Source organism: Bubalus bubalis, chromosome 23 (genome assembly GCF_019923935.1).
Source record: "Bubalus bubalis isolate 160015118507 breed Murrah chromosome 23, NDDB_SH_1, whole genome shotgun sequence".
Classification (NCBI taxonomy): domain Eukaryota; kingdom Metazoa; phylum Chordata; class Mammalia; order Artiodactyla; family Bovidae; genus Bubalus; species Bubalus bubalis.
The window spans coordinates 13,961,985-13,986,862 of NC_059179.1; the positions used below are offsets into that span (position 1 = coordinate 13,961,985).

The 24,878-nt window shown below is 41.5% G+C and overlaps 1 protein-coding gene across 8 annotated transcripts in view; it reads right to left on the reverse strand.

Moving 5' to 3' along the window:
* CPEB3 (cytoplasmic polyadenylation element binding protein 3) overlaps positions 1 to 24,878 on the reverse strand; it is a 202,131-nt gene that overhangs the window by 50,811 nt on the left and 126,442 nt on the right. For all 8 annotated transcript variants that reach the window (XM_025273915.3, XM_006073697.4, XM_006073696.4 and 5 more), the window contains one exon: positions 4,825 to 4,943. In XM_025273915.3, coding sequence (XP_025129700.1) covers positions 4,825 to 4,943 — 119 coding nt within the window. The remainder of the gene's footprint in view (positions 1 to 4,824; positions 4,944 to 24,878) is intronic.

Here is a 24,878-nt window from a genome sequence, read left to right on the forward strand (position 1 = left end):
CTCCACACTTCTGGTCAATCTCCAAACTCCCTTCATCCTTCAAAGCCCCATTTAAGTGACACTTCATCCAAGAAGCTTTCTTTCATCACTCATGGTACCTATGAATTGTTCAAAATAATTAATCTACATTTTATCTTCATCGTAGTCATTATTTTTATTACTTTGACAAATATTTGAGAACGTTTTATGCACCAGGCTCTATAAATTTGTGTATTTACACACTTTTTTTTTACACACTTTTTTTTAATCTACTCATTATACTATTAAGCTTTTAAACACTTGTTTTTATGTCTGATTCAAAGTATTCTGATTCACAGTAACCAATACTAAGGCCTTGTCCCTAGTAGGCATTCAAATATGGTTTGAAGGGAAAAAGGAGGGCACAGCATTTTTTAAATTTATATGTGGGCTGGAGATAGCTATAATAGAAGGTATGATTCACTATAGGATGGTGCAGTGATCAGAGAAGGCTTCATAAAAGAGATGACATTTGAGAGGAGTCTGAAAATAAGGGTAGGAATTAGAAATTGAAATGGGGGCAGAAATACTTTAGTTGATTGGAATATGGGGTTCAGGAGGAAAGCAGAAAAAGTTAAGGTTGGAAAAAAATTTGAAGTTAGACTAGAAAAGTCTTAAATCCTAGGCAAAATAATCCCGGTTGTTTTTGTAACTTAAAAAAGTGACTAAAAAATTCTAGAGGTTCCTCTGATATATAAATGGGGGTAGGAGACACTGGAACGATAGATTAGGTAGAATTAAAAATTAAAGAAATAAACCAGCTTCTATTTCCAGTTTCCTTTCTCCACCATTTGTTTTTCAATTTTTGTCTTTCTAGTTTTAAGTGGATGGCCTGAACAATAACCTGAAGAACTGGCCTTACATAAGCACACATCAGTTTGGTAAGACAGTTTTAAAAATATATAGCAATGTTGATCCGTCATGTTTTAGGATATTTATAAATTGTGATTGTGCTATAAATTTTAAGGAGGAAGAATTAAGAAACTTCTCTGACACTCCTTTGGTGTTTGCTATCCCATATCTCTGGCCAAAGTGTTCCAGAAGTTAAGAACCATGACGTCGTCCTCCTCACCTCCTTTGCAGGGTTCCTGTTTTCAGCCCCTCCATCTGTCAGACCCTCCTAGGTTTCTTCTGCTATCAGTCGGCTGTCTTGAACCTTCAGGATCAGCCTGTTTATACATTCAAAAAGTAGAGTCCCCGTAACAAGAGGGACCACTGTCACAGTGTCTGCCTGCTTCACCGGAAGCACAGACAAGGACACAGCTGTCCTCTGGGATGCCTGGGACACGTGAGCTATGGAACTGCTCATGCCAGAGGAGGGGAAGGACAAACACAAATCTAGAGACTGTGCAATTACTCCTGCTCTTGCCAATTTGTCTTTCATTCTTTAAGACTGAGGGATCCTCTACTCAATACTCTGTAATGGACTACATGGGCAAAGAATCTGAGAAGAGTGAATATATGTATATGTATAACTGATTCACTTTGCTATACTCCTGATACTAATACAACATTGTAAATCAACTATACTCCAAAAAAACTATAAAAAAAAAAAGACTGAGCAGTCAATTATCAGGCCATAAATACAGTTTCTTTTGCCATCTTTCAGGATCAGACCTATATATAGAGTAGTCTGAGTGGAGTCATTTAATGAAAGGTAATCACTGACCAGAAATAGAACTACCTGAAATCCACTAATTATAGATTCATTTGAGTTAAAAAACAAACACAATCTTAGAAAGGGTAAGTAAGGGGAAAGCTTTTTATCAGGCACTGTATTAGGAAAACCATTTGATTAACCTAATCCACACAAAGGAAGCGGGAGGCTGATTTGCGGAGAAGGGAGAGGGCAAGGATAGAAAATCTGTGAGATCACTCTGGAACATGGTATATATTTCTAAGGAGAAATTCAGGGAGGACTGGAGAGAACTAAACAACAGAATGAGGGCACTAAGAACCTGAAAGGCGGCCAAGCTAAAAAGTAGGAAAAGCAGGAGAGAGTCACAGCTCTGGTCTGGTGAGTGACCTCTAGAAGCTGACCTTACCTCAAGCTATTGCCCAGGTCCTCATTTACTCCCAAAGGTTCAACCCAGCTCTCACTTTCTGTGGGAGCAACCAAGATGAGATGGAATGTACTGAAATCTGGGCAGGGGGAGGCGGGTGCAAATGGGGGGAAATGTGGCCAAATAAGGCTGGGAGTGGAAGATGCGGAGCTAAAGCCAAGAAAGAGAAGGTTTCAAAAATGGAGCCAAAGAGCCGGAACCCAAAATGGGATCCAGTTCATTAGAATTACAGGCATTTGGGGACTTCCATGTTTCCCATGCTAAGTTTTATTTAAATTGCTTACGCTGGAAATTCTGAGTATGCCTGGGTCAAAGAAATACGTGATCGGCGGCCACCGTTCAGAACTCACCAAGCTCCAATAAAACTGCTTCATTTGAGCTCAGAAAACGGAAACTGCAATAAGGAAGAAATTCGTAGAGACACAAACAATGGAAGTTAGTTTCCCTATAAACATTTCCAAAGCAGATAATTACACTATTTAATTTCAAAAGTCCTTCATACCAAGGGTAATATGCATGTTTGGCATGAAAATATTCAACAGTAATGGTGCTGCCTCCATACCATCTCTGCTCATCCCCTCTCACAGGGACATCCAGTCCTGGTGTGAGCTTTCCCTGGCCAAGCACACGATCCATCTCCTCCCGCACAGCCAGGGACACGGCCCTGCTAAGGTACACAAGCTCCATCTGCTCATCTCCAGGCTCCTCCCCTCAATCCAACAGTTTCTTCACCTCCTATGGGTATAACTCTCTCAATATGTACCTCTAGCTCTCTGTCATTTGATAGATACAAACACCTCTCAAATCCCCTTGTACAGTGTACAACCAACCCCACCTTAACACTGCCAAGCTCACCCTCACACCTCTTCCACTGACGTGTCAGAGGCAGACTCTCTGAAGGGTGACCATTTCCCCCTGACATCTGACCCTGCCAAATTGCGCTCAGTCTGTCTAATTTCATATTACTCCAAATAGGTTTACAAGTTACTGCAGCTTTCTTATTATTATCTCAGAAGAAACACACTCCCATTCCAGTCAGCCTCCATGTCTCCCTCAACACAGCCTCTCCATGCTGTTTAAATTAAGACCAAAGTTAACAAAGGCCCCCTACTCTTTTTCCCAACCTACTATTTTCTACGGTTTTTCTGTATGGCTACCTGAATAGCTACCCTATCCAATGTTGTTTACTGCTGTTATAGAAACTGGATAATGGCCCTAGAAATTGGAAATTACAGAGGTACTTTCAAACTTGCTAAAATCCTTGCCTCTTCTTCTGCATCAATCATTGTGACATGACCCAGGGTTCCCTTTCCTTAGTAACTCGCTCTTCGGCTTTACATGCTGCCTTTTCCCACTTAGAGATGGCCAGTCCTGGCTTCATTCTTCTGCAAACAATTATAAACCCTGTTTTAGAGTCACCATGATTTTCAAAAGATGTTGTCAGTAGATAAGCTCTGATCTCGCTCTCCCCAGTCCTCTAGCACCATGTAGGACTAGCAGCGCTGTTTGGGCAAGTACCCAACCTCATCAGATGCTTTTACATACTTTTTCCTCTTATCTGAGCCTCTCAACATCCCAGAGAGGAACTATTGGTCTTCTCATTTTATCAGTGAGGAAACCAAGTCGCAGCAAGGATTAGGTGACTATGCAGTCAAGCAGATATTTAAATGCTAGAATCAAGACTCAAACTGGGAGCTTTACATCTGACCACAACTCCTTCCCCATACGTGTTTCTGAGAGTAAACCTTGCTGTTAACCAAGCCCACATCTCTGGTTAAGCCTTACAGGGGATGCTGCAGGGCCCATGGTAAATATGTGCCTTGCCCCTTAATCCACGCTACTGTTTTTACTCTATTTCCCACTCTGAGTGTCAGGCCTTGACACACAAGTCTCACTCCTCTCCCAACCTCCTCAGGGATCACTGTAGTTGTTGTTTAGTCACCAAGTCGTGACCGACTCTTTGAGACCCAGTGGACTGCAGCACGCCAGACCTCCCTATCCCTCCTCACCTCCTGGAGTCTACTTCTGCTGTATTATTCAGGTTTTTTCTTCCACCCTGAACAGTCTTGCCTCTTTTCCACTGATATCCCCTCTGTCAGGAGAAAGGAAGTAGTCTTCCTTTCTCACCCAGTGACTTATTCACTCACACTCTTTGGCTCAGAAACCACAGACTCAACCACAAATTCTGTAGAAGTGTGTGTTCTTTATGGCTTTGGGTCCATGTTCTCCATCTTTCCCCTCCCCTTCTCTGTTTGAAGCTATCCACTCTAGAGTGTAAGCCCCTAGCCCAGAAGGCTCTATTTAGCCAGCTGTGGGTACCACCCAGCACAAAGCTTTGCATTCAAAGGCACATAAACATCGAAGATTATGATCTTTTATTTTTAAAAAATAAATAAATCACTCCTGCCCTTGATCTGAAATAATGACAGAAACCAGCTGCCAAAACCACTAAGGGCATTATTTACCTCAATTCAGAGTTTCTCAATAGGAATTAGCTTAAAAGAACTGTAAAGTGAAAGACAAGGGCACATTTGTTTACACGTAGTCTCAAAGGTATAAAACCCAAAACTGAGAAATTTGTTATTAGTTCCCCGTCAGCAACAGTCCAGCACTACAGCATAGCGAGGTCACCCTGGCTAAGAGGATCCTAGTTCCCAGCATTTTCATGACAAGGGGAAGGTGACCAGCTATTCTGATTGTATACATGCTCTGGAAAAGCAACAGCTGGCTGCACGTTACTTACTGGTTTATCCTTGATGGTGGGGCTTGACACACACAGGTACAGTTTCCCGTCTTCCTCTAGGCAGGCGTCTATCAAAGCTTGTACCGAGCTCTCCTCCTGGAACAGCAGAAAGGCATAGCCTTGGGGAGACAAAAACAAAAGGGTGGGGGGAGGAATCAGTAAATTAAACTCCAAGTACCAACTAAAAACTCATCTATTGTTTCACTTTGGTAAGTTCTTACTAAAACCTAAGAACCTGAAGTGGGACACAGGGAAGAAATAGTCCCTGAGACCCTCATGTGCCAGGCACTCTATTAGATACTCATATATTTTACCTTGATTTCTAAAATGACTCAGGGAAGCAAGTTCAAGTCACATCTATGGAGTTTTCATTATATAGGTTTGGTCAACTTTAACGAGGGTTGGACACAACTTAGTGACTCAACAACAAGAGGTTCACCTCTGGCCTGAGCCACAGCCGCTCTTGAAACAAGCATCACCCGGCCTCCAATTTCCATAAAGCTCTAGGCTTGACACGTGCTTCAACCTGGATGTATGCTGAAGACACTATGCTAACTGAAAGGAGCCAAGCACAAAATACTATGTATTTTATGGAATGCCCAGTACAGGCAAATCTATAGAGACAAAAATAGATTAGTGGTCTACCGTCCAGGGCTGGGGGAGTGGAGGGAATAGATACTGTGTTTCTTCTGGGAATGATGAAAATCTGCTAAAATTGATTATGCTGGTGACTGCATAACTCTGTTAACATACTGGAAACCACTGAACCGTACGTTTTAAATGGGTGAACTGAGAATTATATCTCAACCAAAGTTGTCAAAAAAAAAAAAAAAAAGAAGCTCAACAATAGGCTAGTGTTGTCTTTATATGTCATATCTGATGGTGATGCTCTGTTTCTTCAAGGATATTCTCCTGCCTCACAGCTGAGTACATGATCTGCAAACACGGACATGAGCTGCAGGATGTCCATGGACATGCTGAGCTTTGTCCCATTCGGTAAGATTTACTGAGCAACTGTTACAAATGACACACAATCTACGGATTATGAGGAATAGTGAGAGAAACTAGACTAAGTTCCAGCTGTCTGGAGACTTACATGGTAGAAGAAACAGACTTTAAAACAATTAACTACTTGCTACAAAGCTGAGGGAGATAAATGGAAATATAAAGTACTGTGGGAGCCCAGACAAGCAAGGAAGCTGACTTGAGAGAATCAGCAAAGACGTCCAAGAGGACAATAGGTGTTGAAGGGGCGAGCTCTGGGCACATGCTGCCACATTGGCAGCTAAGCAAAGGTCCATCATGAGTTAATCTAAGTTTGAGTTCAACTGTCTGACCTCTCTACAATCCCTTTAGCTTTGCTAAGTCTCTCAGCTGTCACCTCTACTCCCCGTCCTGCTAGTGACCTCAAAGGAAATCATCAGAAATAAGGCCCTGCCCTGGCACTCTGAGGGCCGGAAAGATGTAAGTGGTGAAGAAGGATAAGAACAACCACACTCAGAAGCTTCTCACACATCAGAGAGGCTCATCGCCTGGCCTAGACGTGAGCAGCATGTGATGACAGCGGCCGTGGACAATGAATAATGGGTGCTCTTTATCTTCTCCTCCAACTCCTCATCTACGATACAGAGCATCCAAGCAAACACAACAGGAGAAAGATCAACCATGAGGCAGCACACCAGGAGTGGCCAACGCAACAGGCAGACGACAGGACGCAAGGGAAAGCACCAAGCCCACAGGAATGTGTATGGAGTCACAAGAACGAGACTGCCGGCGTGGCAGGACCCAGAGTTGTTTCCTGGGCTTCGCTTCGAGGCTGGATGGGCTAAAGAATTCAGCAGGTGGCCAGGCAAGAACAAGAGAACTTAACTGAAAAACCAGAAAGGATAATACATCATTTCTTCATACCCTCTATCTTTTGGAAATAATATCAAATGATTACCAAGCCCCAGGGAATCTATTAAAAGTTCAGTGTTTTCATTTCATGTGAGAACATTAATTAAACTTGCCAAGGACAGTATTAAAGGTCAGTGGGTTAAAAAATGCAAAGATCACAGAGAGGAGGTCTCGGCACGTCTTCTCAAATCTCCTGCCTCACCAAGTTAAATCTTGGTGCAAATCTTCCATAAAGATCCTGAGAGGCATACTGAACATCCTGTTTTTGGAGAGGACCCTGTCTGCGCACAGTAAATGCAGCAGGCACATCAAAAAGGCCTAGGGATGGACAGCTCAGTGCGCTAGCTGAGCTAGCTCCTTGCCTCTGCAGGGCCATGGAGCTGGCTGCACCTTTCCTGTACACTGCTGCCTGCCTCCTACAATCTTCTGCATCACATCCCACACTGGGTTCAACTTGGGCATCAGAGGAAAGGGAGGGTATCGCCCCATAGCAGCTGAGTAGCTACCACAAGAGTGCACAGGTTTTTCACTCAGGCCTATTTCACAGCCATAAATGTCAACACTGGTGGTGGACAGGGTAAAAACAACTGGGAATCACAAGTAAAAGCCTGCTACAAATGTTATTACCAAGAAAAAGATCTATAACTTCTTTTCCTTTCCCAGAGAATATGCCATAATACTTTACCGATTTCTTCAGAATGGCTCTTTTACAACAAATTATCTCTACTCCCTGAAGCTGCTACTCTCAGTAATGCTACTCTCAGACATTCCCTTAGCACCACAGAGAAGGGGTGTAACTCAAGTGCATCCAACCCTGCCTCCTACCCCAGGCCTTTCAACTAAAGTAAAACTCAGGGAAACCCCAACAAACCCATGAGAACAACTTCATGAGACGTTCACCTACTAAAACACCTTCTGATACCTCAAGGTCAACCAAACCCAGATGACAACAGAAGTCAGAGGATTAAAAAAAATCAGGAAGGAAGAAAACTTCAAACTCATTCCCTTTTTGATCTTCAGAAATTCGAGGTCAAAGCAAACAAAGCAGAAAAAGATGCCTTCAAGAATGATAAGGGCAACATGAGATGGAAATTAAATCAATGATTTACTAAAAGGCAAATTCCACATGGTACTGGAGACAGAGCTCTGGATTAGGGAGTCAGCATGCCTGGACTGGGGTCCTAGTCCTCACACTTACTAGCTGTGTAGTAATAATAGCAGCTAACATTTATTGAGCATCTGCTATGCACCAGGTGCTGTTTCTAAGTGCCTTAAGTGTGTTAACTTGTTTCATCTTCACAACACTCTGTGAGGCAAGCATTACTTTAAATTGTTTTACAGTTAAAGAAACTTGAAGAGGGACTTCTCTGGTGGTACAGTGGATAAGAATCTGCCTGCCAATGCAGAGGACGCAGGTTTGATCCTTGGTCTGGACGATTCCACGCGCTGCTGAGCAGCTAAGCCCCAGTGCCACAAGGACTAAGCCCATGCTCTAGAGCCCTTGAAAGGTAACTACTGGAGCCTGAGTCCCACCATATACCGTGCTCCACAGCAGCAAGAGAGGCCATTGCAATGAGAAGCCTCTGCACCCTAATGAAGAGTAGCCCCCACACAGCAACGAAGACCCAGAGCAACCAGAAAGAAAGAAAGAAAAAAAAGAAACCTGAAGAGTGATTAAGTGACTTGTTTGATGGTGACTGTTCCAATACCCAGTTAAGTGGTGAAATCATGAACTAGAATGCTAAAGTTTAGGAATCTTGTCTCTTTTATCTGTAAAATGAAGAAACTAGTTATTTGTCCTGCTTATCTTACAGAGTCATCTCTGTAGATGACATATGTAAGGTGCTTTGAAAACTAGGATATTGTGCAAGTGTCAATTTTTTGTTTATTGCATTTTCAGTTATTTTTGTGTTATGTAAACTGTTTTAAATATTTATTTATTTTGGCTGTTCCAGGTCTTAGCTGTGGCCTGTGGGATCTAGTTCCCTAATCAGGGATCGAACCTGGTCCCCCTACATTGGGAGCAGGGAGTCCTAGCCACTGGACCACCAGGGAAGTCCCTGTGATATGTAAAATTAAACTGAGTCCTGCATATGGTCTCATTATAAAAATCAGAGTTCAAATGAATGAGATACACTCTCTTCTTTGCATTTGTAAGCATTTGGTGAATAAAGGGAAGTAATCTAGATACTAAAGGAAAACCTTAAAGGTTTTTGAATAACAGCTTGAATATTACTGTAAACAAACAATAAGGTAACTGAATATTTGCTTTCGTATATCATTAGCCAGTTTTATCAGGAGACAGAATGATCCAATATGGTACTATTTGTTGATTTTAATACAGTCTTTAAATAAAAGCCTATTATACCTAAAAATCAAGCTCCTGAAACTGTCACAATGATGGCAGGTTCTTCTGTTAGTTTGGTTTGAAAGGTGTTAAGAAAAAAACACTTGGCCTCAAAATTATAACTCCCTCCATCTTCCCGTGCCATCTGAGCCAGCCAAGAGATTATAGGATTATAAAATTCAAGTTTCATAAATGGTGACCTTCTTACCCAAGTACCTATGAAGTGTGATGAGCTATGGGAGGCCCTCAACTCAGAGCCAGTCTGTGGGTGGAAATCTGGGCTCTGAGGAAGCAGGAGGAACTCCTGGCATGGTCACCATCCCCACCCTGCGTTATGGGCAGAACGGGTGGCAGGAAACGGCTTGCTTTCCCACTAGGGCCAAAGAGGCTGGGGAGGAAGAGGAGGACTGTGAGGGATTTGGGGACAAGCCTGAACTGCCCAATGCACTTCTCTGGGGAAACAGGTATGGCATGAGGGCACGGACTTAAGGGGATAATTCCATTTTGTTTGGCCAGGCTTTTGAAGGATAAATTAAAAAAATTTTCCCCCTTAACACCCGAGAACACATTACCACAACCTCCAAAATGTCCTTGGCTACCTTTCAAAAACAAAGCTTCCTAAGTTCCTGAATACATAATTTTTCATGTTACATTTTTTTATATTTGATCCCTAGCACAAGTAACAGTGACCATCAACTTTACCACCACAAACACCAGGTATTAAGTGCTTACAATACAGGATCCGCTTTGCTAAAAATAAACACTTTACCTCACAGTAATTCTGAAGTAAATACAGTTGTTGTTATTATTACCATTTTACAGATGAGGAAAACTGAAGCTCTGAGAAGTTATGGGATACCTCAGATTAAAATCTAGAGATTAAATTTGGGATTGAAATTTAGGTCAGCTTCCATTGGCCTCATTCTTTATCCATTAACTTGTACTGTCTCACCTAAAATTGATGACATAAATATTTTAATACCATTAGCAAACAAGTACTTGCCTATTTATTATTTGTCACTTTTGTGACAGTGATCATTTGACAGTGGTTTAGTGGCAGGAAGTGGTCACCTGTGCTTTAGTCCTACAATTTAAGGTCTATGCAGATACATCCATCCTAGAGCCCACAAAAACTGGATTAAGAAGAGCTTATAAAACCAAACAATCTCAGCTAGAAAAACAAAAAAAAACAAAAAAAAACAAAAAAAAACCTTTATTAAGAAGAGTTAAAACAATGAATTTCAAAATAATCAGAAGAAGTTTAGTTTTATTTAGGTCAATCAAATTTTCATATTTAGTAAAGACTTATCGGTTTTCAATGTATTTTTAGGTAACATATTTAGAATGAAGGCTCTTGAGGGAGTTAAACAGCAGATCTCACTAAATTAGATTTTAATAAAATGAACCTCATCCTCACAGTAATCATCAACTTACGCAAGAATCTTCAGTGGATGTTAAAACCATTGTGTAAGTTTGGGAGGAGATACAAGGTACTCATGCAATCTTAAGGTATCACTTCAAAGATTAATTAGTATTTGCAAAGGGACAAAAAGGTTCTTTCACAAAGGAAGAACCTGGCCGACAACACCATAACCAAATGATCACACTGAGCGTCACCAACAACAGGGCCGACTGACCTTAATGTGCCTCTCGTATTATGTCCTTGGCGCAGCATGTCACTGCTAACAGTGTTTCCCCTGCGTCTCATTATAAGGAAATAACCGATCATTCAAATTAAGTGATAGTCCACAGAGCATCCAACATGAGCCCACCAAAAGACACAAAAGACAAAAGGCCTAGGAAACTATCTAAATTATAGAAGACTAAAGAGATATGACAACTAAATGTATGGCTACACTTTGACCGGATCTTGGATTTTTTTTTAAAAAGAAAAAACTCTAAAGGACATGACTAGAACAAGCTGGATACCTCTTGCTCTCAGAAGATATGGGGAAGTATTTAGAGGTGACAGTCTTAATGTCTACAATTTACTCTCGAACGATTCATCAAAAAACACAGGGGCTTTCCTGGTGGCTCAGTGGTAAAGAATCCACTGACCAGTGCAGGAGACATGGGTTTGATCCCTGATCCAGCAAGAGTCCACATGTTGTGGAACAACTAAGCCCATGAGCCACAACTACTGAAGCCTGTGCACCCTAAAGCCCGTGCCCCGTAAAGCCACTGCAACGAGAAGCCCACACATGGCGCCTGGAGAGCAGCCTCAGGTCTCCGCAACTAGAGAAAGCCCACACAGCAAGGAAGACCCAGAGAAGCCAGAAACGAATAAATAAATATAGGTGGATATACATACACAGGCTTCCCTGGTGGCTCAGCCAGTAAAGAATCTGCCTGCAAGGCAGGAGACCCAGGTTTGATCCCTGGGTCAGGAAGATCCCCTGGAAAAGGGAACGGCAACCCACTCTAGTATTCTTGACTGGAGAATTCTATGGACAGAGGAGCCTGGCAGGCTATAGCCCACAGGATTGCAAACTTGGACACAAATGAGCAACTAACACTTTCACATACATACACTTACACATACTGACATGAAAAAAGAAAAAGCAAACGAAGCAAAATGCTAACAACTTGTAAATTTAGAGGAAGGCTATATAGGCATTCACTGTACTTTTATACTTTTTGTAGGCTTTGACATTTTTCGAAATAAAAATTTGTGGAAAAAAACTAGAACCACAAGGTCCTTCTGGCAAAGAGGTAATATACTCTCTCAATCTCTAAAGAAGTGTGTGATTTTTTGAAAGACCTAACATTTCTTAAAATCAACTAATGTTCTTAGTGATTTATATGTTTAAGTTATCAACTACAATGGTTTGAAAACAATTCCAACTTGCACAGCTGTGCCCTGAGCTGCAGCTGCATTCGGAAAATGGTGACCGACCAGGGCAGGCCAGTTTCTGGTGAGAGGAAATCAGTACCAGAAGGAAGGATCCAAGGTCTGGACAGAGAGAGAGCTCACACCCTGCACAGAACCCAGGCTCCCTGATTTCCTGTGACCTTTCTAGAGAGACCTGAAGGACACCTCTCCAGCCAGAGCTGTGTGAGTTCAGACGTTTTTGGCACAGGGAGTCTGCTCCAAACATTCTCCCTGACCTTGGCTTTCAGGTCAGAGGACCTACTTGGTTTGCTTCAGGAGTCTTTGCCTTTGGATTCAATTCAACAGAACCCAAAATGTTTAGGAGTTTCAAGGTAGGATACTAGGCACTAAAGCTATGATGATAAATAAGCCAAGAAAGAAATCCTGCCCTGGAGAAACTCAGCCTGTAAATAAGTGACTAAGGAACACAAGAAAATTGTTAAGATTGGGGTTATATCAAAGAAAACACTGAGGAGAAACAAATGTAGCAGAGAGGCCCAAACATCAGGAAAGCCATACTGTAAAGGGCATATCTGGGCTGGAGGATAATTGCTTTTCTAGGAAGGCAGGGCAGTCCAAGTTCAGGAAACAGCACAGGCCAAGACTTGGAAGGGTCAAAGGATTGACTTCTTTGGAAACCAGGGAATAGAGTTTATTAGTTAAGAGTATGTGATTGGGGGTGGCAGGTGAGAAAGGATGAAGCAGTTCATCACCCACCTGCCTGCTGCCTGGAGAGCATGGCAGATCTCTGAAGTGGATTCCTTATCCATCCCCATCTTGCATGAGAACATCTGATCTCCAAGATGTACTGAACACTCACTATGCACCCTGGGCAATGCAGGGGAATTCTAGCATGAGCAAATCCTTGTACTCCAGAAATTTATAAACCAGTACATGAAGATCATGAAGAATAAGTATCAAGAAAACTCCAACCTAGGAACAATGCATTCAGGACTCTTAGAAGTATTTTCTAAAATGTATTTTAAAAAGTTGGACTTCATAGAAGGAAGACAGATCTTTCAGTGAAGAAGACATGGAGGAAGAAACCAGGGAAGACCTTCTGTCGGTGGTAGCATAGGAGACAAGTCTTCCATGAAAAACTGGAGGAGGACATTCCAAGGGAAGGATTTAGCCTAATTAAGATGCAGAGATGGCTCAGCAGGTACTGCCCATGGATTCCTAAACACTTCCCTGAGATTTGGAACCAAACATAGTTCTTTGGCTATCTTTGCTACAAAGAGCTGAGGGGAGAACATTTTGGTTCAAGCCTGTTTTGTGTTTTCTATTACACTAGTAACCGTTGCTTGGTGGGCTTGCTGCTTGGCAGGAGGTGTGGAGGAAGGGGAGAGTGGACAAGAAAAGTCTGATGGGTAGTGAACCACCTCAGAACTGGCAGTCTGCTTCCTGTGTTCTTAGTAAAGTCCTGCAGTCCAGGGCAGTGACCTGGGGCATTCGGGCTTAAAGTCTGTTGTGTTTACATAACCACACATTCCCTATATAAAGAGGTCCTTGTGAAGTCTGCCAAATCTGTCAGTTCTAGTCACAGTCAGTTCCAACAAGCACCTGACCAAGAAAACTGAGATCAGACTAGGGGTGTGGGAAGGAACTGGTCAAACTAGTTGGGCAGTTTTATTTTTACTGAGCAACATATTTTTAACTGGGGGAAGGACACTAATATTATTTAACCTCTATGAAACTGATGCATATGTACACTGTCTCATATAATCCTTTTAATAATAATAAATAGTATTAATTCAGTTGAGTAAACTGAGGTTCAGGGATTAAATAACTTGCTCAAGGTCATCTAGCTGGTAACTGCTGGTGCCCACGACTGAGTCCACAAATATCTAGTTCCTGCCCCACTGCTTGTTGTTCTGTCTCATTAGACAATTGGCAAATTCTCCACTGTAACCCAGGAGACACTTCCCTGCAGATGAAGCTTTAGTCCGACCCTGCTTGTACCCTGCCTGAACTTTGACAATCTAATTTCTCCTCCGTGCACTTTAACACTGCTCTGATGACTTCTTAACGCTGCTGCCAAGAGGTTTTCTTAGTGTCACGGCTTCCCTTTCTCAAGATGAAGTCTATCCGTTCTATTTTGGAAGACAACCCAAGTCTGTGCTCTCAGCTTTCAAGATGATTCCCGAGATCCTCCCAGTCAGCTTCCCATTCTGAACTCTTTCAAATGACACATCCTCTCTTGGGCTCGCTGGCTCACGGTCTTAGCCCTACCCCAACTCCTGTCAGCAAGTCCTGTGCCAAGCCACACCCTCTTCTAAAACATTCTCTCTGCCTCAGCCTACCAAATTTGCACCTGGCATTTGGGTTCCTACATTTCACTGTCTCCAAAACAAAGTTCTCATCGGACTTAACTCTGGCTTCTCCAAATTTAAAAAACATTGTCCCTTCCCAGCACCTCTGCCTGGGGATAGCACGACAGGTCCTGCTAAGACAGAAGGTACGGTGTCTCTGTTATTCAAGTGGCTACTTGGCTTTGTTCCATGGTCTGTACATTCCTACTGCCTGTTTCTTTCTATACAGCCTCTCAAATTATTCATGTTTTAAAATCAAACACTAACTCTTACATCTGTAATATAATGCAAAAGAAAGAGGTATTTAATAGAACAGTTTAAACTGAGGGTGTGCTAGGCTGTTAAAAGCAACAATATAACTGCTCCATCTGTCAAAACAGGACAAAACAGAACAAAAAGCCCACTCCTGCTGCTCTGCAATTTCCATATTTTTTATAAGAAAATTCATCCTGAGAATGAAAATTCTATCAATTAAATATTAAAAAAAGGTTCATAATTCATCAAAGACTATGAGTTTTATAAGCCAGGAACTGTGCTTAAAAAAAAAAAAAAAGGCCAAGTATTACTCAAAAGCTTACAAACTGCAAAAGGTTAAGTACAGGCTAAAACTCCATTAGGTTCCCAACTTGATCAGTTTATGTAACTCAGAAGGTGGAAAAACTTGGAATCTGGGCCTAAAACAACACTGAATTATTTCCATCCAAGTTACGCTACAAGGAAAAAAAAAATGTGAAGTTTGAAAACTTTCCTTTCAAAAGCCAGATTTAGACAAACTGAAGGAAAAAGGAATGAGATGCTGTGAGTCCAGCCCACTGCAGCTTCACAATGACCTATTTTGCCCTTTTCAAGGACAGCTCTCTTTCCTATTCCTTAAACAGCAGCTGCTTAGCTAGTCAGCTCAAAGTCAATGTGAATCCTACGTGGCCGGGTTTATGCCAGGTTCACAAACTATGTTGGTATTGTGTAAACTTCCACGACTGCATGACCTTGGTCACAAGGACTAGCAGTTAAGTCGGCTTGACCAGTGTGGAGAAAATACACGATCAGCAGAAATGCTGCTTAGAAGTACATACTTTATCCAAAGTGGGCAAGCGTCAGAGAGCAAGGCCCATGGGTCACTCCTGCATAAATATGCCTGACTGTCACTGTTCCGTCTACCTGGCTGTGCACCTGAACTGCTGGGGCCGACGCTGGCTTTAGTGTGGGCTGAGGATGCCAGCACCACCGACGTCTCAACACACTTTCAGAGCCATGTGGCCAACTGCCTGTTCAACATCTGCAGCTGGCTGCTGGCCTTGCCTTTGCCCCAGAGGTCTCTGCCAGCAGGGGTAGTGCAGCTGTGCTCACTGCCCAGGAGATGCCAACTCGTCTCCCTGGCCTCAGCCCCACCACAGGAGGTGAGACTGTTGGCAGCATGGGGAGCAGCTGCTTGGTACAGAACCAGGGGCAGAGGCTGAGGGTAGGCAGACTTTTTTTGTCGCCCCAGTAATAGCAACTTTGGATGTGGGCTATTCTCCCAAGAGGTGATGAGGGAGGTTATGAGAAACACATTTACTGTCACAAAAGTTTGCTCTGCCCAACCTAATCTTCCCACATGCACAGCACCATGCTCAAGGAAGCAGAACTATGCCTTTTGCTTTGTTTTATTTTTTATTAAGCACTCAAGGATTCTACGGAGAAGGCAATGGCAACCCACTCCAGTACTCTTGCATGGAAAATCCCATGGACAGAGGAGCCTGGTGGGCTGCAGTCCATGGGGTCGCACAGAGTCGGACGCGACTGAGTGACTTCACTTTGACTTTTCACTTTCATGCACTGGAGAAGGAAATGGCAGCCCACTCCAGTGTTCTTGCCTGGAGAATCCCAGGGACGGGGGAGCCTGCTGGGCTGCCGTCTATGGGGTCACAGAGAGTCGGACACGACTGAAGCGACAGCAGCAGCAGCAGCAAGGATTCTAAGGTCACTACCATCAGGATGGCCTATGTCACAGCAAGGGGCTAAAAGATGAACTGAACTGATCAGATTCCCTCTCTCCGGACTCCAACTAGAAATATGAAATTAATTTGCCCCCTAGAAGCACAGAAAGGAGCACATATGCAGAGTAGAGCTGACTCATGATAATGCGGAACATTATAAGGAAGAATTAATAGTGCCTACTGTTCAAATCCCTGCAGCCTGCCACCCCCGAGCACAGTCTCCATGACACCTGGTTGTATCATGGCTCCTATTTTGGGGCTTTCCTTGTTCCTCATAACCATAACCTTAATTTGAAGTAGCACAAGAGAACTCTCTGATCCTTTCAGTCAAAGACCTTGCCTACAGAGCAATGCACTCATGTGCAGAAACAGCGTGGCATCACCCAAGAGGCAGAATCCTCTGGTTAAGCTACAGCTAAAGGGCAGCTCAGACCTACAGCCTTCACCTAAACCAACTCTTTGGAAATACCCTCAGCTAGTTAAGTGTGACCAACAGAAGAGAAGAACTCAGGAAAAAGCCAAGGATCACTTTCAGTTTTAAATAGCTATGAAAGTTTGACCATGGATCATATAGCTTAAGTTGCTAAGTTTTATATAAAATCCAGCCTTCCAAATAAGAGCATAAGTTATCAGACTATATACTTTAGGTCTATTTACCTTTCCCACAAATTACACACCCTAGCAAAACAAAAACTACTTTTTTTGATAATTCACCAGGTGAAATAGTATATACTACTGGTCAGCCAGGTTCAAGTCTGTCTAATAAGAGCTGTGTGCTCTTAGCAAAAGACACATCACGTCTTTGAGTCCCAACTTAAAATAAAGGTTGGATTAGAATGAGATGCTCTTCAGGGCAGCTCTAACATCAGATGGACTCTGCTTCTCTCTGCACAAGTAATGAACTCATCATTTGCAAAGATAAAATCCACTCATTGAGCAAATATCTGAGGGCCAGCCACTGACGCAGGTGTGTAAGGTACTGAGCATAGAGCAGAGAACAAAATCCCTGGTCTTATCAAATTTACACTCCAAGCTGGAAAACAAAAAACACATACAATTTTTTTTTCAGGTTGTGATAAGTATACCTTATCACAAGGAAAAATAAATAATGAGGGTGGAAAATAAAAATAAAATGAGAGTGAGGACTAGAGAGCAAGAGAAGAGAGGGGCTGCTATTTGAGATACGGAAGTCAGGAAAGATCTCTCTGTGAAGGTGACATTTCAGCAGAGTCTGTCTATGGGAAGAGAGGAGCAATCCATTTAGAAATCTGGGGCAAGACGGTTTCAGACAAAAGGAAGTTTCAGACAAAAGACTAAGACCCTGAGAAGACTTTGTGTACCTCAAGGAAGAGCAAAGGAGTCAGTGTGGCCAGAGAAGGTAAGGCAGAAAATGACCGGAGATGATGTCAAAAAATACCCAAGATTCAACAGACGAAGAGGACCCAAGAGGAAAAGGTTTAAACTTCAAGTACAAGAGTCAGATCAATGTGCTTTCTGGCTTCTCTAGGGGTCCATTACATTCCAAACACATAGACAAAAAGGTAAGGCCACAACTGCAATGTACCATTCATCTGACTTAAAACTAAGCAAAAAAATGTGCTGCAGATGTCCAAATTAGCATAAACTTCATAAAGAAAATTGCTTTGGGAAGCCATGTGATATCAAATCCGGAGTCATTAGGACTTTCATTTCTTTCAACTCTGGTTAAGCTTCTGCTGCAAATTTATCCTAAAGAAGAACCATATGAAAGGATATATTAACAGAAGCATTATTTATAATAGCCTACATGACCAACAAGCAAGTAAATTATGGTGTAATAATAGGTGAGGCAGCCACTTAAAAAATAAGAAAATTAAGCAGAAACATGGGAGGAAGGAGAATAAAAAACTGTATCTCTGCTATTATTATACTCCCACAAAAAAGATATATATGAATAAAGACTGGATGGAAACAAAAACGATGCCAGTGGCTCTGCTGGGGAGGCAGAATTATTCTTTCCCTTATAGAATAACACTTACTCACTGCAAAACACAGTGCTCTCTACTGCATTACAACACTAAGGCCTAGGATTAGGGTAACAACAGAAATGACTATGCTCCTGTACTTGACAAGACAGCCACACGCATCTCTACTCCATGAAGGACTGCTCAGTAACCCTGGCGTATCTGCTGGTGCTGACTGTTGTTGCTTGAAGCTTCTTTCCTTTAGCCGCCATGGTCACAGACACAACGCCAGTCCTTCACTCCGCTTCATCTCTATTGCCATGTCCTCTTTCTTTCTGGTTCCTGACAGAACTTACTCATGGCTTTTCACTTTCTTCTCCCTCCTCTCTATAAAGTTGACTCTCAAGAGATGTGTACCTCCAGCTTCAAACTCTTCCCAAACTCCCCAGCCACAATGTCAAGTGCCCGTGAGGAATTTCCTCTCAGATAAGATGTGAGAACATACCAAACTCGGCATGTTTTTAATCAGATCAGCACCACACCAAACTGGTTTTCTCTCTGTTGACTGTCCTACATTCAACAGTGCCGATTCTCCCGTTCAGTGGGCCTATTATTTAACACGTGATGGTGAACAAATTACACTCTTCTGATTTCTTACTCTTTAAAATGGGGCTAATAAGGGTGCCTATCTTGTGGAGTTTAAAATAAGATTAAGCACAGAAAATAGTAACCCACTCACTGCCTAGCTGACAACAAGTCCTTAATAAACATTTGCCATCCTAATTATAATTATTCTAGCCCCCAGAATAATTATCATTATCTTACCTCTTTTATCCCTGTCTAGCTTTTAAGACTCAGGTCTTGAACAGCCCACCTGTGCCCCTGCCATGGAAGTGTGAAGTCTTAACCCCTGCACCACCAGGGAAGTCCCCAGCCCATGATAATCTATTCCTCCTCTGGATGCCTAGGATTTTTTTTTACTCATTTGTCATTAACCATAAGTTGATCTGTATTTTCTTTAATAAAAATAACATCACTCATAAACCTACTGTATGCCAGGATGATTTTAAGTACTACACATGGATTCATCCATTTTAGTCCTCATCACAACTTTATGAAGTAGATACTCATATTACCTCTCTTTTACAGGTGGTGCAACTAAGGAACAGAAAGGCTAAACATCATGCTTAAGGTCATACAACTAAGAGGTGGGGTAGCCCAGCAAGTCTAGTGCCCAAATTCATGGTCTTTACCATTACTTAATGTCTCACATCTGTGTTCTCACGTCTCCTCTGAAAAACTGCAGTCTTCTCAAAAACAAGAATGGTTTCTTCTCTAGATGCCCCGCAAGGCCAGAGAGTATAGATTCTTCCACAGACAGACGGGCAACAAATATTAGATGGATTGATAATCTCAATCCCGGTGATCATCTGCACCGGGATGCAGGCCCTCTATCGCACTTATTCTGTTCTCTCACCATCCACTTGTAGTAACTATCTTCGAATTACCTTAGCACCCAAGCTACCTACGTAGTGATGTTGATTAGCATTTTATTTGAATGCAGGGATTGGTTCATGTGCTAACATTTGGGAGAACCTCTCTTTCCAGCACTCACGATTTCAACTCTGCTATTTCAGAACTAAAAAGCATGAGGATGCAATGTCAGGAAAATTCCTCAATATTCTGATTAGCTGAATCTCTTTTCCTCATCAAGAGCCAAATGCAGAAAACACAGAGCAAGACTTTGCTTTAGTTTTATCAGTAACTAATTGGAAGTATGTTAAATTGATATTTCTATTTGACCCAACTCCATTCTGTCTTCACCCCAAACACCACAGAAATGCCTTTATATCTACTCTCTCTGGGAGACTAGAGCAATTGAGGGAAGGGGAAAAAAAACTGTATTTCTTTCCAAGGCTTTCTTTTGCATCATTTTCTCCTTCATCACAACATTCCAACCACACTTCCTTCATTTCATCAAAGGAAATACAGCCCTTTTCTTACTATTTCCCACATGGTATTCCTCTGGTTGAAAATTGCTTCCCTACACTTTCTAGCTAACTCTTCAATAATCGTTCTACCTAATCCCTGTTTTCTCAAAGAAACTCTATATCCTCAGTCTAAATTGAAGTCCTCTTTTTAAAAGTCACTGCATTCTCCATTTTTCCTTCAGAGAACTATTATAGTTTGTAACTGTGTTATTTTATGATTTCCCCCAGAGGACTCTAAAGTTCAGAAGGTCTGAGAACACATCATGAAGACACAATATGCCTTCCATGCTTTCTTCCTTCCATGTTCTCAGAGGTGCTCTGGAGAACACCAAGCAATGACCTGCTTGTGGCCCACAAACTGTTCCAAAGGGTTCTGCATATCCTCAAAGAGGTGATCAAATGCCTCAGTGGCTTTGTGCTGTTGAGAACCCCAGTCTCCATCCCCTCTCACTCTGTTGGCCCAACAACACTTAGGAGACAGCTGACGTATGCGGTCGCTGATTCTTTACATAGATATTAAGCTCTCCATAGTTCAATGAAATGGCCATGGTTTGACAAACTGTACTCCAAATCTGTACAGGCATACCTGCCGGATACATGAATGATTCTGTTTATTTCACTAGGCACACATGTTCTGAGAAAAAAACAGAAGGACTTCATAGTGTATGGTTCTTATTTTCCTCTTATGTACACATAAGCCTAAAGCATAAAGCCAAAGAAATGTGCCTAATGGCCAAGCTGCAGGGACCTAAGAAAAGTATAACTGACAAGAGGAGTATTACCAAAAAAGCACTGACCTGAATTAAAACCTGAGGAATTCAAAGAAAAGCAGAAACAGCACGAGGGGGCATTATTAACAAGGCACAAAACAGTTTGGAATAAACTACTTAGGTGTCCCCAGTGTTCAAAGCAATGGGCATGGAATCTCAAAGTTACTTCAACCTTGGACTAACACCAAATTTCTTTAGGTCCTTCCAAAATAGGTCAACCTTCAGACTTTGGCTGAGAGCAAAACACAACAGGAGCCAAAAGTTTAATAATTATTTCTCCTCCTTGACCCCAAAATCACCAGAGAGGCAAGCTGCTCTCTGAGGATGCAAGCCTGAGGACCAGAATCAGGGGATCCAGATTCTCTGCTTGGCCTGGCTCTCACTAGTCCATCTCAACACTTAACCTCAGTCGTAAAATAAGGGCAACTTCTCTAATGTCCTATAATTCTATGTTATTGTGCTGTTAAATAGGAAGGGCACCCAAACCATGGAGAGTTCACAGAGCTGCTGAGCTCTATACTGCTCATACCAACACAAATGTTTTCTCTTTAACTCTCAGAGACAAATTTAAGCGGGATGTTGTGGAGATGACACATGTACCAAAAAGGCAGACAAGAATAATGGTGGTCCATTATGCATAAAATATGAGTAGAGATGTGAAAATATTTAGCTTGGAAAAGAGAAGACTTGAAGGGAACTGATAGTCCCTGTACCAAAAACATACGTCAACAATGACTTACTCTGTTTTACTTTATTGGACACAACTGACCAGTGGGTAAAGACTGTATGACCATATATATGCTTATTTTCACTGTTACATTTACAGTGATCATCTCCAACAGAAGAACGAAATTTAATAATCAGTTATGTCTACATAGACTTCCTCTGAAATAAATGCCTCCTTTGTCACTGGATGTCTCAGAAGGTAAACAATTCTCTGGGCTACAGAAGTCAATAAACTTTCTGCAAAGAGATTTGAGGGCCACATATAGTCTCTATTACCTATTCTTCTCTGTGTATGTGTTTTTACAACACTTGAAAATATAAAAACCATCCTGAGCTCACAGGCTAAACAAAGAGAGTTTGTTGACTCATGTTCTGCAGGTGTGCTGCCCAATAAATATGAGTCACATATGTAATTTAAAATTTTCCAATATCTACATTTAAAAAGCTAAAAATCAGAAACAGGTGAAGTTAATTTTAATATATTTTAATCCAATATATCAAAAAAAATATCATTGTAACATGTAAACAAAATTACTAATGAAATCCTTTACCTTTTTAAAAAATAAGTCTTTGAAATTCAGTGTAGAGAAACAAGAGAGATGACCTTTCAACCAATACTGAATTCTAATGATTCAAATCAATAAGGAAAAAAAGGAACTGTCAATAAATGACAGCTGGGACAGCTGGCATACTACCTGGAAAAACAAAGGTGGATCTTGTTCCTTACTCCATTATCAATCCCAGACAGAAATGAAATGTCAATGAAATAAAGTAAAATAATAAATTCAAAATGCCAGAAAGGATGCTATTTTAACCATTCAGATTGGCAAACATTGAAAAAGAGCCATATCTTCCGACCGTCAACAGAACAAAGTTTCACAAATTAGGTACTACCAGTCCATGGGGTCGCTAAGAGTCGGACATGACTGAGCGACTTCACTTGCACTTTTCACTTTCATGCAATGGAAAAGGAAATGGCAACCCACTCCAGTGTTCTTGCCTGGAGAATCCCAGGGATGGGAGAGCCTGGTGGGCTGCCGTCTATGGGGTGGCACAGAGTCGGACACGACTGAAGTGACTCAGCAGCAGCAGCAGTGGAATATAAATGTGTATGATTTGTTAAGGGAAGCTTGGCAGTATGTATAAATATGTACCTCACTTTTGCAAATTCACCCTAAGATGTCATTAGAAAAAAGCAAAAAAATGAAGGCACAAGGATATTCACTGAAGCAGCATCCATGAGAAAAAACAACTGAAAGCAACTTAAATGTCCTCAATTTAGTTCAGTTCAGTCACTCGGTCATGTCTGACTCTTTGTGACCCCATGAATAGCAGCACGCCAGGCCTCCCTGTCCATCACCAACTCCCGGAGCTCACTCAAACTCATGTCCGTCGAGTTGGTGATGCCATCAGCCATCTCATCCTCTGTCGTCCTTCTCCTCCTGCCCCCAATCCCTCCCAGCATCAGAGTCTTTTCCAATGAGTCAACTCTTCGCATGAGGTGGCCAAAGTATTAGAATTTCAGCTTTAGCAGTCCGACACGACTGAGCGACTGATCTGATCTGATCTGATCTGATCTTCCAATGAACACCCAGGACCCATCTCCTTTAGAAGGGACTGGTTGGATCTCCCTGCAGTCCAAGGGACTTTCAAGAGTCTTCTTCAATACCACAGTTCAAAAGCATCAATTCTTTGGCGCTCAGCTTTCTTCACAGTCCAACTCTCACATCCACACATGACCACTGGAAAAACCATAGCCTTGACTAGACGGACCTTTGTTGGCAAAGTAATGTCTCTGCTTTTCAATATGCTATCTAGGTTGGTCATAACTTTCCTTCCAAGGAGTAAGCATCTTTCAATTTCATGGCTGCAATCACCATCTGCAGTGATTTTGGAGCCCTAAAAAATAAAGTCTGAGACTGTTTCCACTGTTTCCCCATCTATTTCCCATGAAGTGCTGGGACCAGAAGCCATGATCTTCGTTTTCTGAATGTTGAGCTTTAAGCCAACTTTTTCACTCTCCTCTTTCAATAGGACTTACTAAATAAAACAAGGTCATTAAGGATAATGTAAGTTTCTTATAGAAAGATGCTGACATTGCTGGGGGGAAATGAAGGTTATTAAATATTAGCATATATACTGTGATCCCAATTATGTAAAATTTTAAATTTCATATAAATGTATGTATTCATAAAGAGATATAAGAAAGATATTTAATAAAATGTATACAGTGATCATCTCTGACAGAGGTATATTTGGGTTAATTTTCTTTGGACATGATCATAGATGTGCTTATTTTCATTTTTATTTTTCACAATGATCATTCTGCACCTTTTATCCCAGAATCATTTTTATAACCTTCTCAGAATGATTTTTTTTCAACTAGCACTCTTAAAAATATCTCTTACACATGTCTAAAGCACAATATTGTTGGTTGTTTATAAGATGTATTTGAAATTTAATTTCAAGAATAAATACATACTCAGTCTCCGGGAGGCAAAGGGAAGGTATCTTTTATACATGTCATTTTATAGAGTGTATCACACGCACCACAGCATGATGGATACATTCTTTCCCTAAAATGATGCTGCCTTCATTCACATGTGCAACTAGTACTCTCAGGAACATCTTTTTATACATGTGACTTTATAGAGTGTATTACATGCAGTGCAGTGAGATGAACTCATTCATTCACTGAAATACCAGGATTCTGACTCAACGAACCATTAAGCATTGTTAAAAACATGTTTTAAATATTTCTTTAGTGTCAATATATGCACCACAAAGTGAATACATTTCTTCACTGAAATAATCAGCATGATGATTTTTATCTTTTTAGACTAACATAAAATTTATTTTTAATTTTAAAAAATTACTGGAGAGGATTAACAGAAGAAAGTTAAAAGCAAACAAATAACCTTATATTTAGTGAATAAATTATTTTCATAGAAATACAGTGGGGAGAAGTACAGGTGACAAATCTAATAAACCAGAGATAAAAGGAAGCCTCCTGCCATTCCTAGGCTAAGCTATAATTCGATTCCTGTACAAGGCACAGGAAGGACAGGTATTTAGACTCCATCTTCTTGTGGTGAGTATTGTTACACAATAATACACATCAAAGCCCAATTCCTTAGAGATGAAGGACATCCTTAAAACATACAGACCATAACACAAGAAGAAAACTTTCTCTGTAGCTCAAAACACTCTTCAATAAAAAT